The sequence below is a fragment of the Rana temporaria genome, chromosome 1 (genome assembly GCF_905171775.1).
Source record: "Rana temporaria chromosome 1, aRanTem1.1, whole genome shotgun sequence".
NCBI lineage: Eukaryota > Metazoa > Chordata > Amphibia > Anura > Ranidae > Rana > Rana temporaria.
In genome coordinates, this window is record NC_053489.1 from 87,538,063 (window position 1) to 87,557,236 (window position 19,174).

Here is a 19,174-nt window from a genome sequence, read left to right on the forward strand (position 1 = left end):
CCTGGTTTTGTGTGTTAAATGTTGAAGTAAAAAAAAAAAAAGGAAAAAAGTAATTATGTGCCACACATTCCATACTCTTGTCTTGTTGCACAAACTAGCTATTGCACTCACCACTGTGAATATACAACAAACGTTTGTCACCTGGCATGAGAAATCATAGTAGTTTGCTTAGACCAGCATTCAGTTTAATGTGTACCTGTATTTAAAATGTATGCATTGGGCAAAATATAAGAAAAAATCATATGCAGTACATCTCTGTAAAATACATGCACATTTCCACAGGGTTTAATTTCTTCAAAAAAGTACTGCATGTGCAGAAAAACTACTTGTTTTTTGCTCAGACATTTAACTTCATGTGTGTGGCACCACCCAGTTCCTCGTGAAAGAAAAAAAGCTGCACAACAGGAACGATCCAAAGTGATTTATTCCAAAAAATTACAGCCGCCAAGACAATGACACAGGACCCAGGACTTCCTGGGTCCTGTGTCATTGTCTTGGTGGCTGTCATTTGACCTTTTTTGGAATAAATCACGTTGAATCGTTTGTTGTGCAGCTTTATTTCTTTCTCATCGAGCCGTGGCTTGCACCCATCGCATCTGGACTGCAGCGATTGCTCACCTGGGGCGGCGTTCCTTTCTTTGAACTCACCACCCAGTTTCTTTTAGCCCATTACATAGACACAAAGGGGTTGAATTTACTAAAACTGGAGAGTCCAAAATCTGCTGCAGCTGTGAATAGAAACCAATCAGCTTCCAGGATTTTTTTTTTGTCAAAGCTTAATTGAACAAGCTGATTGGCTACCATAGCATATTTTGCACTCTGGGGTTGATTTACTAAAAACTGAAAAGTGCCTCTGCTGCATCGTGGGAGCCTTGAGCAGTATTTAGCAAAGCGGCCACATTAAAATTTGTTCTGCAGTCCATGGATGGTGTCTCCTAACTCATAAGGTTAGTTTAGTCAGCTTTTTCTAATTACAAGTTTGCTTTAAAACAACCCTCTTCGTTTACAAAAATTACCAAGCTAAGATATACCTGTAAAAGCTTGTTTCCCCTGACCATGACAACAAAGAATTTTTCCAATAGTGTGAAATTGTCCCATGAAATTTGCTTAGATTTAGACACATCCAGGGCAAGCTCTGTCCTCAGTAGCTCTCACCAATTCTTCCTGCTAACCTCCACACAGGTACAGGAAACAAAAGTGAGATGGAGGTCAGCAAGAGGAATCAGGGGGAGCTTCGAGGAAGATTGATGTGGTGCCATTGTTGGTTTCCCAGTGGAATATAGGGTATAATTTTACATCATTGGAATGGTGTGATCATCAGGAAAGGTGGTATTTAGAGTCTCCATTTAGAAGTATATTTTTGCTCGTCAATTACAGAGTTATTGTATAGTGTCAGGATCACTTGAAGTAACAATTTTTTCTTGACATTGTGTTTATTCATACACTTTAAGGTAGAGCATCCAAGAAGGCATACATTTTGGGACCAGAAGCAGTAAACATCAGTGGCCTTGACCTGCGAGCGCCTAGGGAAATGAACTGTCAGTCTGAAAAGCTTTGACCTTCATGCCGACCTTTTATTTCAATGTTATGCTTTGCAGCTGAAGTATAAATATGTGTTCAGTATACAACAAATACGACATTCATAAAGTTTTTGTTTTTCTGGTGTATTTCATTTTATAGAAAGTTAAGACAACAAACACTTATTGCACAGATACTAAGCTGCTATTTCTACAGCAGTTAAGACTAGAAAAGGAGAACAGTTCGTAGAACCATTACATAGAAGAGACTAACCAGTAACACAAATATCTTACATTAGTAGTAAGGTCAACAACAGACAAATTGGACATGAACACATTGGGTACTTTAAGACTACAAAATAATTTGACAGGTGAAGGAAATGATCCCACAGTACATACATCTGTAAACATTTAATCAATGGGAGGTGAAAACTTTTCTGGTGAAAATGAAAACAGCTTCTCAATGTGCTAAGATGGTTATATTTTGTAAGGTAGATAACTGCTAAAATGCTATTGGAAGGTAATTTTGACTATTATTGTTTTTTAAGTGAACCTATACTGAAAGTTAAATAAATTCCCTAGCATAGCTTGTGTTGGCTTAGTCCTTTCTAATACTTCATCATAAAACACGAATAACTGCAGCTCACTCAATGTTAGAGAAAAATGCCAAGCCAGCGTTTCTACCTAGCACGTATCCAGTTTTCAGGGCTAAAGGGACAATTATATCTAAACCACGACCCACAGTAACCACATTCCCCGCAAGACGTATTACAAGATGGCCGTACACAAGCACCGGCATTCAAAGGAAGAAACAGTAACACGTTATAATCAGCCACTACCTTTATATTTAAAGTAATGTTTAGAAAACAGAGTATTTCTCTTTTAGTATGAGCAGGTACACTTTAAAAAGTATTAAGCAAGGATTTTACAATGGCCTGTGTTACAGAAGTGCACTTTTTCTCTGTTGAGCTACAGTAGAGAGAATATTGTGATGATATTTTAGCAGGGCAATAACATCATTATAATATACCTCCAATAATGTCATCACTTGCTTGTTGGCCAGCCACACAAGCTGTTCATGTGAAACTAGTCATTAATGGCCATAGCAAGGATAATTGGAAGCCCCTACAAAAACTAGAGCAATACAGGCTGTGATTGCCCCTATGTGGGATAATAGGAATCACTTGTCAAATAATCCTACTTATACTAACTAATCATCCCACGGTATTCCCATCACGGCACACCAGCCAATAGAACTCTAAGGTGAGTGGTCAATGTCCTGTTTTTTCAAAGGTTATTGGGGCTTGCTCTTGCACACTATAAAGGGCGAGAAAAAAAATGGTACCCCTTGGTGGCTATGGACTGTACGCCATGATCAATTAGCCTCAGACTGGAAATTCTTTGACAGAAGCCATGGCTGGTCTAAGAATATCCATGGCATGCTGTAATCTGAGTGTTACTACAGCAAAGTTGGCTAGTTTATACAAAAGCAGCACCCAAACTCAATATTAGTACTCTGATGACAGCGGTGCCAGTGCTTAAACATTATAAGCTCTGCAAGGCATGTAAAAAGTTTGTTCAAATACGGAAATGTAGCATGATGACTTTCTACGGCATGGCTTCACTTTCAGTGTGACCCTGCGTGTGATTTTTCCCACAACATGACAACCTCCCACAAACTGGTCGGTCAGCTAAAACAGTGTAACATGCAGATGATTATGACAAACACTGAAACCGACATATCTACTACACACACCACAAAAACTGATTCCTAAACTGCAACAAAAATTGTGTGTTGTGACAACTCAGTAGAGATGAGGTATATGGATTCTGTTGTGTCGTCTTCTCTTCTGCGTTGAATGTTTGACATTGTAACTCACAGACCTGCACCATATACACTTGCAGATGTCTGTCGTGATGTGATCTCAGTGAAAAACACTTGAGCTGATTAGCTGTTACTGAGAACTGCATCAGACCATTATATCTTTCTAAGATATTGAACCTACAATGTTCAATGTGTAAGGAGTTCCTAAGGGATGAAAGTGAAGGAATGCTTGGAATTTTATGAAAGAACAGTGTGGATAGTAGAGATGTGTTTTACTTCTAGCAACCAATCAAAAACCAGCTTCTATTATCTTGAATTTGGAACATTCCTATAATGAGGCAGATGCTGATTTTATATTCATTGTTCCTGACTGTCTTCTGCTAGTATAAATAATGGAGAAGGTGATGCACAGTGCCTTGTTAGCTATCTATAATAGCATAAACAGCCATGATCTAAGGAGTAGAGGCTTTAAACATGGATAGGACTTATAATGAAAATGGGACACTATTTTAAGGTCACCCTCATGCTTATGATAAAACACTCCTACTCTGATTTTACTAAACCACTGCAAGGTAAAATTCAACTGATTGCTGTGGGCCACAACAAATCAATACTATTTATTTGTTTTCTACTACTTGAAAAAAATTCATATATGGCATCGCCATTGCTTAGAGTTTTACTCAAATCTTTTTAACTATGGATTGAGATAAAACAAATGTGATTGAGAATGAGTACATAAAATATAAATAAGGCTTTACAAAAAGGTAGAAAGTAATATCACCTTTCAAGCACCAAGTAGCTCTAACATGGCCCCTGTGTTACACAAAAAAACATTTTTATTTTACATTATTCACATATTTATAATACACAAAAAGGAGATGCTATGAAATGTATGGAGTTATTTAATGCACTTACAAAAAATGTGAACCCAGCACAGCAAAACCTCTACATTGTAAGGCCCCCGGCTATGAATCAACATCTAAAAGTATACTCATAAGAAAGGCTGTTTTTTTTAGGCTTCAAAACAAGTTTCCCTTTTAAGCCTATGAAGTAAACAAAAAAATATATATACATTCAACAACTGTATGAGAAACAGTTTTTGTTATACAGAGTTATGGTTTTTGCACTTGTGAAATGGAGGCAAAACTGGATGTCATTAACACACCTAATTTGAAGATACATACATTATTTTAACAGCACAATTAGTAAACTGTTCATTTAATCTGCAGTTAATTTACCTACAGGACAGATATCTATGAGGAGTACTTCTATTCCACTAAACCTACTTCTTGTACTAGCTGATCTTCATTGGCTACATGTGAATTATTTGGCACAAAAGACCTGCAAACTAGACTATACTTAAAAAGGTATTTCCTACTACACAGAAATCAGTGGTGGTCCTCAATGTTACAATTCAGCCAAACAGTTCTTGAGTCTTCACTCAGGTCTCATCCTCCAAGCCTTTCTTCCTGTAGTTCAGTGTTGATCCATAGAAGTCTACGGAATTAACAGGAGCTGCAAAATAATGGCATCTTAAGTTGCGCAGCATGGAAGATCAAGGGGAAATCATTAATGGAGAGTTTTGTTACTGGGTGAAGGTGAATACTATGCACACCTCCATACCCTGAGTCGTATTCTCCCTCTCAAATCGATGTTAGCCTATCAATGTATATAGGAAATCTCCCACTGCCACAGCAAAGTGAGGTGAGGACAGCTGAACTAGAAGTTGCTAAGACTAGTACTTTCAGATGAGAGATTTGGGTAAAAGGATTTTAACAGAGTTTACACACCAAATTTTGCATCTTACTACACACCACTGATTGGTATTATTACATTTTTTTTGTGTAGTTACCCTTTAAGCACTTTTGGTCAATTTACTCTTTTTAACTCTTAGAAATACACACATAACCAAAGGTCCTCTTTTTGCGACAAACTTCTGGGATAGCGAAAGGACTGTCTGTTGGGAAACAGCTTATATTTGTCAAGATATCCATAATTTGTTGCATTGTTCATTTATAGTGGCCATACTAACATTAAATTACATAAAATAATGCCACAAAATTGACACCTAGTCTTTGGGTGTGACCACATTTAGTAATAATAATATCTTTCTTAAAACACCAAAAGTGGAACGCTCTCTTCATTTTACTTTTGCCACTGATAAGATGGGGGTTCTGATCTCAGTTTTGTAAGTAGTCAACAGTAAGAAAAAAAATGTACAATAAGAAAATAAGCAGTGGAATTCAACATTCTAATGTACATTCTACATTCAACAAAAAATACAACAGTAACTCTCTACAGAGACCTTATTTTCCATAGCCCTTGCCCTGTCTCAAACATTACAGGCACACCTTTTAGCTTGTAAGAGTGTACCCGGACAGCAACCCAGTTACAGGCTGGATTTTGAGTACAAACCCCTTTGCTTTTTTTTTCTTACACACAACATGGTACAAATGCAAATAAACCACAACACAGTGCTGGTTATCAAAGTAGTCTTGATTTAGCAGCAGCCACTACAGTAAAGAGGTCTTAATGAAGGTGCTGGCAGATTATGTCTTTTTTTGAGGACTACTCTGTGAAACACTGTCCTTGCCTCGTTTCTGTCCTTTTAAGTCTTTATCTGAGGAAAGGGAGGAATAATTCTCCAGAGATGCAGCTGGTGGCTTGGGTATACTTTTTGTGATGTTCTTCTTGCTGGGAGAGGAAGGTGGATCTCTCCGAACTGTCCCTGGTGTGGTGGTACTAGAAACTTGTTTCTCAATGACAGGTTTACTGGATAGCCAGCCTTCTTTTGTAGCAGGGCAAGACCTATTGGAGATCTCTTGGAGATCCTTCTTTGATTTAACAGTATCAACATTCATATTAAGATTTTGTTCCACTTTATCCTTACAAACATTCACAGGACATACGGCCATGTCTGGTTTGGATAAAGAGATGTTTGTATTCCCAACTTTGTTCAAAGCAGCACTGCCAATACTTTTAGTATCACACAGTGCATTTCTCTGGTCTCTTTCTTTCCCAACCAAGTTCTGAGAGATGCTAGACTTTTGCTTGTCCAATGTTGCCTCTCTAGTATCTTTACTGGTAAAGGGAGTGAACTTTTTGCCCTTGTCATTCTGAACATAAAGTGCTTCAGTGCATTTATTTTCTTGACCATTGTCAATGGATGGAGGTCCAGTCTCTGTAACATCAAGAACAGCTCTACTTTGTACAGAACTTTTGACAGTACTGGTTCTAGTTAATTTCATATGTGCGCTTGTTTTTTCTTTTAGATGTGTTTTTGCGGAACAATCCTTAAGGTTAACAGTGCTTGCAGCATCAGACCTCACTGTTGCAGTCACATTGATACTCTGTTCAGAGTTCGAAACAGTGGTAGAGTCCTTGGTATTCACGTTGTTTTTGGAGGATGTAAAGCTAAAACTGGGTCCCTTTTTAATGGTATCTTTATTCTGAACTGAAGATACTCCAACTGCATTTAATCCAGTGCCAGCTTGTGTAAAACTTTCAGTTTTATTTGTAACTATTTGATTATTTGGTAGGTCTGCCAAACTTGGCTTAGTGTTTTGCGTTAAAATGCTTTTTTCAGACAGAACTATTTTTACAGAACTGGACTTAGATTCAACCATTGATTTTGGTTTGTTAAGTGAGCTGACAAGTTGAAGGCAAATTGCTTTTTGTTCTTCCCTAAGTGGTGAAAGGGCTTTAATACTTGTTACAGGTGGGATATTTGAAGCTGTAGATGACCGCTTAATGTCAGAAACACAATTATCTCTTTTCATAAGGGGGACCTCTACACCATTCTTCTTTATATTCCCTGGATCTCCTTTTTGTAGAGTAGCATCTTGCAGCTTATTTTGGCTATACTGATTTTTAGAAAAGAGTTCTGCATTCTGCAAAATTTTTTTGGCAGTGACAAGTTCAATGGGACGACAAGCATCAACTTTTTTTTTAACACATTTTTGATGATCAAGTGCCATTTGGGATACTGCTGTCCCCGTATTTCCTTCTTCTATACAGCTCAATGCTGAGCTGTACTTTTCTGAGTTGCTGTAGTCTGCCAGATTTGTAGCAGTGAAATCCTCAAAGGAATCCCTCGACATACGAGTCCTTTCAGTGGATGATGAACTATGTCTTTGCTCTAGTGAGCACTTGACAGAGGAGACCTCCTGATTTACCATTTCTTGTCTATCAACTTTCACAGACGTAGACAGTTGTTCAGTTACTGGGCATGATGTTGGCTTTACTGTGCTCATCCTTTGGCTTTGAAGAGAATTTGTCACATCCATAAGGTTTTCCTTTGTTCTAAGGCATGAGGAGTCTTTGTTTTGACAAATCTTTGCAGTGCGGCAGTAAGGCTGTAGAGGCTCACAGGGTTTTTCCTCCAAGGGTCCCTTTTTCACTATGGGAATACCAGAGCAATTATAGCTGGTTTTGGTAAATATCACATTTGAGTTATCTAGACCTTCACTCTTGAAATTTCGGCTCTGCTCATCAGATTTTGTTTGATTATTACAAATATCAGGCTCAGCTTTTGTAACCTTTGGTCCTGACAGTAGTGCTATGTCTAAAGTGCCTTCAATAGGCTTTAAGGATGAAACAGACCTTGCTTCTAGCTTATATTCAGAAGGGCTTTTCCGCACAGGTGTCTCTGTGGTTGTAACAGTCGATTTGTCTACATTACTTTCGCTTCTATTGTTAGAATTTTTTAAGGGTGTAAAAGAGACTGGAGTGCCTTGAACACTGGACATACAAGTCCGGTTATCTAGCATGGCTAGAGATTCTGTCTGTAAATGTACAGGCTTAGACTGCATACATTCGTGAGATACTGGAACAATTTTAGGCTTTAAAACTGGGCAAAGACTACCATCTTTGTCTTCAAATGACTTTTTCTTCCGGAAGTAATCAAGGTTTGCTGTGGCAGGTTTATCCAATGGGTCATCTTTTATACCCTTGTCGGATGGATGGGCAAGTTTCTCTTGGAAGGAGGAGGCAGTGGGTCCTTTCTTGAGTTCATAGGACATGTGGGCAGTTTCAGCAACTGGAGAGCTATGATTGAATGATTGACTATCTAAAGAAAGGCTGGTGCCATTTGGGCGAGAACTTATACTCTTGCAGGGAGCTTCTTTGAACATAATGCCTCCTGAACGAGTGTCATAAGCAGAAAATTTATTTTCAGATATGGCTGATCTTTTTATTTGTGCTTTGTCATCCTTATCAGCTTCTGTTAGCTGGTGTCGGATTTCACTGTGCAAATCTGATATTATGTTTTGTTTTAGAAGAAAGTCCTGTCTTTCTGAAATATCTTTATTTTTTATGACTATTTTGGCTTTAAGCTTCTCTTTATCCAGCTCATCCAGTGACTCTTGCCTCCCGAGTTTTCGACATGCTGGACGCTTGAGACAGCCTTGCTCCACAGGTCTCACACGTGTAAATGCTGGAATATCACATGTGTTCTCCTCAAGGCTCTGTAATGTTAAATCACGTTGTGTTTGCTTATGAACTTCTTCTTTGGTTATCTCAAGATTGTGCTTGCGTGGACATAAGTGCTTTTTCTCACAACAATAGGATGGAGAGAGCTTTTCTTCTGACTGAACTCTTTTCAACAATGGAGATCTTGGGGGTTCAGCACTCTTGGGCCTGACAACGTGTCTTACTATTGTTGGTGGAGAGTGCATCTTTGCTGGGAAATTGGGTGTTGCCTTTGAGTTCCCCACGGAGTATCCATGTAATGGTGATGGAGAGCGCTGTGGTGAGGGAGGCTGAGGAGTAGGCGATGGGGTTCTTGCCAATGGGGAAAGTGGTATGCTGCCAGCAGACTTTCGCCTTCCAGACCTGTACCGCTGTCCTCCAAGCTTTGGTCCCAACCCGTGCAGAGTGCTAGGCCTTATGTGGCCAGATCCAGCTGGAGAATTAGGAGCACTTGAACTTGGGGAGCTACTCTGTGAAGAATTGGTGCCTACAAACAAAAATGAGGACAAAATTAGAACGTACAAAAAAAAAAACAAGAAAAAAAAAAACAACAATGTGTTGCATAGGAAAGTTGTAAATGCTAAAAAAAAAGTAATGCACACCATGTGGCCTTTATTACTTGTTTCCCATGTTGTTGTCTAATCATAAAAACAATATGCTGCAATATTCACTTTCAATCCCTAGTGGCGTTATATGTCGCTCAGTTACCTTTTAATGATTCTCCCAGTAGACACTATGCAGATGTATAGCAGCTGTCTGTCTGAACACCTTTTTTTCCCATTTAGGAGGAATAAAAGTTGAGTAGAAATCCCACTTAAAGTGAGGGAAATCCCTGGTAGTCTCCAGAGTCACCCAAACTAGTGTCCCATTGGAAGATTTCCCTATATTCTTGCTCTGGTGACAACTCAAAATTTGAGACTATCTTGCACTATCACTTTCAGGGAGAACAGTCACCAAAACATACCAAAACACTGACAGGCAAAAAAATAAAAAAAACACACACACACACACACGGTATAATCCCTCTCCAGTCTAAAACAAAATCGTTTTTTCAGTTATTTGACTGGCTACGTTTAGCCATAAATACACCATAAACAGCAAATGATATGGGAATGTGGAAAAAAATAATACAATATCATATAGCACAAGAGATATTTTGTAATTTTTCTAGGGTAATTTTTTTTTTATTTTTTTGCAGTAGATTGTTAAAATCAACATCATGGATTAGTATGGAAATACAATTATAGCCATTAGTGCCATTTTCTGCATCATTGAATTGCAAGGGCAGGGCACAGGAAAGTCCAAGGACTGACACTCACTGAATAATGCTGGGTGTCAATCAACTTGGTAAGTCTGCGTGGGAACAGTACCAGGGAGGAGGCAAATATTGCAGCAAGAGCTGCATGTTTTATCTTTATAAATCCTGGACTATCTTTTCTCATCTGAGAGAGGGAAGCCCAGTTGCTTTAATTAATGTCTCACCCGATGGGAAGTCAGGAGTGGAGCGGCAGCTGGGAGTTGGAGATCTGGGGGACAAGCTGTGGGTGGGTGATGCGGGTAAGCTCTCTCCAGAAGATAGGGAGCGGTTTAGGCAGGAGAAACTTCGGCTTGTGTGAATCAGAGGAGACGGCTGCTTGGTCAGTTTTTTGAAAAAGGACCTCCTCCTGAAAAATAAAATGATATGCTCACAACAAATCACATACTACAGATTTATTTTGCAATTTAATTTACTATGTTTTATTTCAAATGACCTTGCTAGAATTTTATTCTTCAAATTATGTAGCAATAAAACCAAGTTTAGATATACCAAACACATTCAAAGTAGTCGCATATCAAAGCGAGTTCCCCCATTAAAGTCAATGGATACGAAAATAATTTGTTCCACATTGACTTTAATGGCATGCAATCCTGCATGCGGCCAGAGGTGGGGGGGGGGGCACTAGACAGCCTCGGAAACGGCCGGAAAGGTCAGAGGACACCTTGACTGACCTCGGAAACTGAGTATTTGTGTCTTTCCGAGTCTTTCCAAACAATAACGATCTGCGCCGTTCGGCTCCGCTCGACTCCGGTGCCCCCCACCTCAGGCCAAACGCAGTACTGCACACCGCTTTGGTCTGAATCCTGCTCATTTTGCGAGACAACACTCGCAAATCGAGTTAGAATTTTTTTAAATACAGTGCTCGTATTGCGAAACGCTCGTTAACTGTGTTACTTGCAATCCGAGGTTCCACTGTACACAAAAACTCAGGAAAATATAATGGCAATTTGGTACAGTACAAAAAATACACCATTTAGAAATAATTACGTAGTGGAACTTTTACACACAAAAGGTGTGCCAGCCATTTAGACCATTAAAAGAACTTCCAAGCTAAAACCACAAAACAAGCTTTTTGCTCAAGCACTCCACATAAGACTAGTAAATGTCCTGGGGTGTTTGTTCTTAGGCAAATGCTACGGTTTTTCATTGCGCTAAGCCAGTGCCCAGGTGCTCCTCCAGGAACATAATGTGATGTGAACAAAAAAACAGGACCACACACTTTATTGATGAATCAGTTACTTTTCCACCAAGTCAGTGATTTATAGATACCCCCACTTACAGTAACCATATTTAGAGGTGTTATGAGTGCTGCAGCTTTCTATTTTTTTTTCGTTTAACAAGTAGGTTGTCTTCATTTAAGAAGACAAAACGTTCAACAATGAAACAATATTAGGCTCGGTTCACACTGCTGCGACTTGGGATCCGACTTGTGAGACCCCAAGTTGCATGACATGTGAAATCCCATGTTAGTCAATGAGAGCTGTTTTAATTAGTACTACTGAAGTCACTCAAACTTTAGAAAAGGTTCCTGTACTAATTCAAGGCGATTTATGCCCATAGACGAATGGAAGTCGCCTCCAAGTCAGATTCTCATCTATATTGATGTGATTTAGGATGCAACATTACAGGAAGATTACCCAGGCAGTGCATGGCATCTTCCTGTATGCTTTTATCTCTGCATACATGCACAAGACAAAGTCGATTCAATGTCAAAATCGCACCAAAGTCGCACAGCTTTCAGGTCGTGGTAGTGTGAACCGAGCCTTATGACTTCTAAAAGTTACAGTAACTACACATGCTTGCTGCCGTTATCCGACTTTCTGTTGGCGGATGGCCAAGTTCATTCATCATGGTAAGTAGCAAGTAGTAGTTATCTTGCTCATTCCAGAGATGGACTAAAAATGATAGGATTTGTAGTATGCATAGAGCACATGACCGCAACTGATCGTAATCCAAGCCTGGATGTTAGGAGAGCCTCATCAGCCTTTCATTGACCTTCAACATATTCACTAAATTATTTAAATATGTGATAGAAATTAATATGTATCTCAGTTTACGCTGTAGTTTTGTTCTCACCTGGGATATACTTATTTTAACATCAATACAATACTAGTCCTAAAGATCAATATTGTCATCAAAGATTTTATGAAGTTCTAAACGTGAAAGAAATATCTCCAAGTGCAACTGCACACAGTACTTTATATCCATGAATTGTAAACAAGCTACAACTCACCGTTCCATACTCTCTTTCTTCTTGGATTTCTTGCTGCGTCTCACCATTCGGCTTCTGTAACTGTTCCTCCTTGCAGGGCCTGTTTTAATCGACGTATTCTCGAAGGAGGTTGTGGTGATTGCCACCTTGCTGCCGCTCTGCCAACAAATCATAATATATAAGAGATTGCAAATTAGAAATACACACACACACTATCTTCCATATTTATGACTAGAAGCTTGATAACAACTTTGGTAATCCCTACAGAAGCAAGCTGAAGAAAGAAGCCGATTGGCTACCATGCACAGTTGCACCAGATTTTGCACTCTGCAGTTTTAGTAAATCAACCCCATGGAGTCCAACTAGAAGATGGGCTAGGAACGTCACACGTTGTGGTAATGGAAGTCATTCAGGGGAGTAAAATGCAAATCCAAAGTTTTAATTCTGTTCGCTACCCTTTGCAAGTTATAGACCATAGCCTAGCCTATTGTCAGGGGCTTAAAGTGATACTAAAGGCGATTTTTTTTAATATAAAAATAACAAACATGTTATACTTACCTGCTCTGTGTAGTGGTTTTGCACAGAGCCACCTGGATCCTCCTCTTCTTGGGTCCCTCTCTGGCGCTCCTGGCCCCTCACTCCTGCCGAGTGCCCCCACAGTAAGCAGCTTGCTATGGGGGCACTCGAGCTGCAGCTCTGTGTGTCCTTTCAGACACGGAGCCGCAGTTCGTCCCCGCTTTCTCTCTATTCTGATTGGCTAACTGACTTTGATTGACAGCAGTGGGAGCCCATTGCGCCACTGCTGGTGTCTTAGCCAATCAGAAGGGAGAGTCTTGGATAGCCAAGACACTCGTACACATTGCTGGATCGAGATGGTCTCAGGTAAGTATTAGGGGGGCTGCTGCACACAGAAGGCATAGAATGCATTAAGATAAAAAAAAAACTTCTGACATTACAACCACTTTCTTTTATTTACATGAACACAAAACAAAGTCAATTAAATATATATCTAACAGTAAGTAGCTCCATTTTTTTTATCGGATTTGGGCTTCCATATTTTAATTATGTTCTAGTAGGCAAATACAAAACAAAAAAAAAAAATACATTGCTTAAAAGTTTTACTAAACAGGACCCCGCATTCACTATATCTGGTCTCACACAGTACACAGAACATGGAAATGGAATAGTTTTAGTAAATATAAACTGCTGAAGACCTTTTCTCATCAGCAACATACAGCAGTCTTGTGACTTCTATCAGTGTCTGGTTAAAGCTTCTAGGAGGAGTTTTCATTCTGCTTTGACTGTCCTTTGAGGCTTCAGGACCCCTCACTCTGTCTGGACAGTGCTGACTTGTCTCTGTGCTGAGCACACGCACCCTCTCAAAAAAAAACTCTCTAGCAATACACACCAAACTGAGCATGTGCATAGTGCCCACAAAGCTCTGTACTATCAGCAGATGGGGAGGATAAGAGAAGACAGGAACTGACAGCCTTTTTACACAATGATTAACCCCTTAGGTACCACAGTGAGTAGAACAAGCATGCTTTACTGCATATACAGACTGATTTTACGGTTGTGGGTTTAGCAACACTTTAAATAATACCATTACTTAGAGTTTATATAACTCCTCAAAGGTTACATACGATTTATCCCTCACACTCCTCTCATTAATGGTGCTGTATGGCATATCCTGGCACGTTTTTACATGTGTTTTGGGAGTGACGGGTATAAAATTATTCTGGTCCGAAATTTCTCAGTGTATCTGTGTGGTTACTACCATTTCTGTACCATTATCTATTGACGTTTGTATTTTGGGTCTAGTTCAATTATTGGCTACCTCTAGGGCTATGAACTTTGATAGGCCTCTTATTGTTTTTATGCACGCAAGTCTATACTCCTTACATGGAAATCTTTGGACTATTGGAAGTCTGTTAACAAAATGATCTCATTGTATAATTCACATACGAATCTAGGGGATGCGCTAAAAAATTCTCCAATGTATGGGATATCTGGACAAGGGATACTGTGGTATCATCGGTAACACCTCAAAAATGTGCACTGCTTTGCTTCTGAGTACCTATTTTTGCTTGTTTTTTTTCCCCTCTGACATCTGCTTAGTACCTTCCAGCAGATTTGAGTGAGGTTACCTTAGGCTTTTAAGTTTTATGAGTTTTCTTTTATTGTTGTACTTGTTTTCCAAGCCTGTGTAAAACCAATAGTTTTGTAAACCTTCCCCCTTTCTAAATTCAATTGAAAAAATTTAAATATATATATTACCAAGTACAAATATACCTTATTGCAGAAGTTCTCAACCTGGGGGTCGGGACCCCTCTCAGGGGGTCGAATGATGATTTGCCAGGGGTTACCGAATCCTGGGATGTTGCATCCCCCCCCCAAGTAGTAAGAGAATAAATAAAAATAGAGAATACATGGAAGAGAAATTAAAAGAAAGGGAGGAACCAAGAAAAAGGGAGAGAAAGAACAAGAAAGATGGCTAGAGAGAGGGATGGGGAAGACGAGAAATTAAGATAGAGAGAGATAAAAGGGAAAGAAGGGAGAACAAAAAGAAAGTGGCACATCCTAAAATGTACCACATTGGGTTTAAATACTGTATGAGTGGAAGGGACTCAAATGACTTGTCTTGACTTGTCTTGGGTGCCGACAACCCACGCTACGAAAATAATTTAACTGTTAGGGGTCCCCACAACTTAGGAAATTTTATCAAGGGGCCACGGCACTAGAAGGTTGAGAACCACTGCCTTATTGTAAGAAAACGTATTCAAGATTTACCTTAAGAAGGAGTTCTATGACCTCAGTGTGAACAAGCCCATGAACTGGCTCATCATTTATATGAGTGATAAGATCTCCAGCTTTAAGACCAGCCTGGTAGGCAGGGCTACCTTCTTCAACACTCTGCATGAAAAGCAAACATGTGTTAAAAAAATCGACAACAGGCAATGCTCATTCTTAGCAGAGAGACAAAACACAAGCACATGAAGTGTAGGAAGATTTACCCAGACAATATGGTGCACAGTATAAATATCGCTGTCGCCCACAAACACTCTGATTGCCTGAAGAGTGAAACCAAACTTTTTGCCAGAACTCTGTATAATGATTGGCTGCCTTGGACTGAATGAGGAGATAGAAGAATCCCGACTGGGAGAGGAGTCTCTTGAAGATGGATCCGACGACAGTGAGAGTGGAGAAACAGGACTACCCAATGGAGACACGCTGTACACATCTGGAAGAAAAACTAAAAACCTTTAACCCATGGCACACTGCATGTGCTAGGTAGTAATACACAGCCAAGTAGTGGAGAAGAAGCTAGCTGAATCAAGCTTCATACCAAGACAATTAAATCATGCAGGTGATGTACAGTACAATGAGGTAAGATGTGAACTTGAAAATAATGCAAAGCACTCCAAACACTGCAGGAAGATTTCTGGAAGCACAGCAGACTTATACAAAAAAAAAATAATAAATGGGCATGACAACTACATGAAGGTGTACCTAGTCCGCATACGACAAAATCAAAAATAAGAAGGATGACTGCTGCCATACCTTCACAATGAATAATAAAATGGATAAAAATGATGGTACTTTCTATTAAATAATGTTATATCGTCTAGTGACCCAATACTGCCAGTTTTAGGGTTATTGAATTCACAAGCACAGCCCTGAAGCTTGTGAGATGTCACTCAATTGTTGCATACAAATCACAGCCATTACAATACATTTTGATATTTATTTTTACTCCTTCCTGAAATAAAAATAGCAACTCTATGTCAAGCCATATAACAAGCCTATCCAAAACCAGCAGGGTACAGCAAGAGAAACAATGATAAAAAAAAAGACTGACGAGACAAAGCAGAACCTGTCCTGAAGAAATACAAAAATTGCATTTTTTAAACAAAATGTTGCAATCCTCTAATGACACAATAAGCACATATTTCTAAAGCTGCCCCTTTTTTAAAAATAAAACGACCATGGTACTCTGAACCTAATGCCGGACATATTGCACCTTAAATAAAAAAACTCAACATGGTGCTAGATCAGGGGTCTCAAACTGCTCCTCCAGCTGGCGCCGAATTCCAAGTCCCATCATGCCTCTCTGCCTGTGGGAATCATGCTTGTAACTGTCAGCCTTGCAATGCCAGTTTGAGACCCCTGTGCTAGACTAACTGATAAACCTAACCAGTCAATATAAAACCACACTGATGGTTACAGTATGCAAAAAAGCTAGGCATCAGTAAATGTGAAAGCAGATTCAATTGGCCATCATGGAGAAGGTGCTTCTTCTTCCAACCCACACTACTGCAAAAGCCGAGAAGACTGAGCCTTGCGCTTCTCTTTTTTCATGTCAGCACCTCTGTGCTGCTCCACTCTAGCAAACTGCTGCCAGCTGCAGCAACACTTTAGAGCAAATGTGAAATGTCGCTTCAGTCAAGCTTATTAGAGGGGCCCAGAACTCCCTAGACCACACAAGCCCCATCGCCTTAACTTGTCATGACAAGAGCAGATATATGTCCCTCTGTGACATCCATGTGGGGGCAAGTGAAGTAGCTAGCACTTCTACCAAGAAAAGGTGATCATTACAAGTTTACACATTTCCCAATTTGTAATATTTACTGTGAAAAATAAATATTCCAAACAGTGTATTCGCTGATAAAATTAACTCATTTCTAAATTTAGGAATATGTTATACTGTGGGCAACAAGTGAAGCAAATACAAACCATGCTACCAAAGCCAACTGTATTTTAACTGTAATGGAGTCTACTCCCTGCTTACTCATCGATTCCCTTCAAATGAACCAAGAGACAATTAGTATGTCTTTATCTAAGGCACACAGGTTCTGTGCGGTTTAATAATGAAAAGTTCTGGGGCTCTCGCAAGGTGACCCATTTATGTTATAGAGCAGTGGTTCTCAACCTCAGTACTCAAGTACCCCCAACAGGTCATGTTTTGGGAATTTCAATTAGATTAAATAGCTGTCCAAAATACCAAGCCATTAACTCTGATTTAACCACTTGACAACCAGGCCTATTTTGGCACTTCCTTTGGCACTCTCCTTCATGTAAAAAATCATAATTTTTTTTGCTAGAAAATTAATCAGAACCCCCAAACATTATATATTTTTTTTAGCAGACACCCTAGGAAATAAAATGGCGGTCATTGCAACTTTTTTTCTCGCACGGTATTTGTGCAATAATTTTTCAAACGCCTTTTTTTAGGGAAAAAACAGTTTCATGAATAAAAAAATAACAAAACAGTAAAGTTAGCTCAATTTTTTTGTATAATCTGAAAGATGATGTTACGGCGAGTAAATAGATACCCAACATGTCACACTTTAAAATTGCGCACACTCATGGAATGGCACCAAACTTCGGTACTTAAAAATCTCCATAGGCGACGCTTTACATTATTTTACAGGTTACTTTTTTCGAGTTACAGAGGAGATCTAGTGCTAGAACTGTTGCACACGCTCTAACGCACGTGACGATACCTCACATGTGGGGTTTGAATGGCGTTTACATATGTGGGCGGGACTTGCATGCGTGCTCGCTTCTGCGCGAGAGCTACCGGGGACAGGGGCGTTTTAAATATATATATATATTTTTACATTTTTTTTTTTATCACTTTTATACCTATTACAAGGAATGTAAAAATCCCTTGTAATAGGAATCACTGTGACAGGTCCTCTTTATGGAGAGATGTGGGGTCAATAAGACCCCACATCTCTCCCCCAGGCTTACAAGCATGAAATCGGTGAAAAAAAATTCACTGATCACATGCAGACAGCCGCAACTGTGGCTTTGTTTACTTGTGGGTACCGGGCGTGGTCTGGTCACCAGTCATCTCTATGCTTCCCAGACAGCGCCGGCCGAATTCGCTCTCCAGGCCCCGATGGCACGGGAGAGCCCAGGGAAGCGGCGGAGGGAGGGGGGGACATCCCTTCCTGCCGCCTATAAGAACGATCAAGCGGCGGAACTGCCGCTTTGATTGTTCTTATAGTGCACAGAATCGGCGGCTGAAGATGGTGATATCTGAATGATGCCTGTAGCTGCAGGCATCATTCGGATATCACAGCACAAAACCACACAAAGCCGAGGACGTTAAAAGACAGCCTCCGGTTGTAAAGTGGTTAAAGCACCCTTGCAAGATAAATAAAAACCTGCAAACTTGGCCTGTTGGGAGTACTTGAGGACTGAGGATGAGAACCACTGTTCTAGAGTATTAGGCTCTGAAATTTACACCACATCCGAGAGCTATGCCATGTCTGTTCTGCCTTTTCTTGGAAATATTTTCAGACATACAATCACCTGCAACTAGGATACCCTTATGGTTTTTACAAGCAACCACAGTTTAGAACAGTGGTCTCCAAACTGCTGCCCTGGGGCTGAATGCATCCCTGTAGGCATTATTCCTGCCACCTACAGCAACAATGAGGCATAATTGGCTGGATAATAGATAGAGTTATGTCCCCACCACCACCTAGAGAAAGTGCATATTAAAATACCTTTACAATAAAAAAGTATAAACGCTACACTGTTCTGGGCAGGTACATATATGATTATTACTACTAGTTCTTTTACAAAACGAGTGCAATGCATCCCCTTTCACTATTTTATAACAAGCAAGCAGTATCAGCTCACCCAGTTCATATGGTATTTTAGATGAATTCTGTGCAGGTGCAATATCCATGTCCCTTATTATAGAAACAAGCAAATTTAAAACAGCACATCTGAAAATTGTATACAATTGTATCAAAAGTCCATTTGTTTCATCATCATTAAAGTCCTATCGGCAAAGAGGAAGACTCAGTTGGTTGAAA

At 39.7% G+C, this 19,174-nt stretch overlaps 1 protein-coding gene across 6 annotated transcripts in view; it reads right to left on the reverse strand.

Annotated features, from left to right (window-relative positions):
* Positions 1-1,553: 1,553 nt before the first annotated feature.
* Positions 1,554-19,174, reverse strand: part of MAST4 (microtubule associated serine/threonine kinase family member 4) — a 742,993-nt gene continuing 725,372 nt past the window's right edge. For all 6 annotated transcript variants that reach the window (XM_040339988.1, XM_040339978.1, XM_040339995.1 and 3 more), the window contains 5 exons: positions 15,356-15,582; positions 15,132-15,254; positions 12,363-12,499; positions 10,294-10,475; positions 1,554-9,298 (listed from right to left, as the gene is read on the reverse strand). In XM_040339988.1, the coding sequence (XP_040195922.1) occupies positions 5,892-9,298; positions 10,294-10,475; positions 12,363-12,499; positions 15,132-15,254; positions 15,356-15,582 (4,076 nt within the window). In that variant the 3' untranslated portion in view covers positions 1,554-5,891. The remainder of the gene's footprint in view (positions 9,299-10,293; positions 10,476-12,362; positions 12,500-15,131; positions 15,255-15,355; positions 15,583-19,174) is intronic.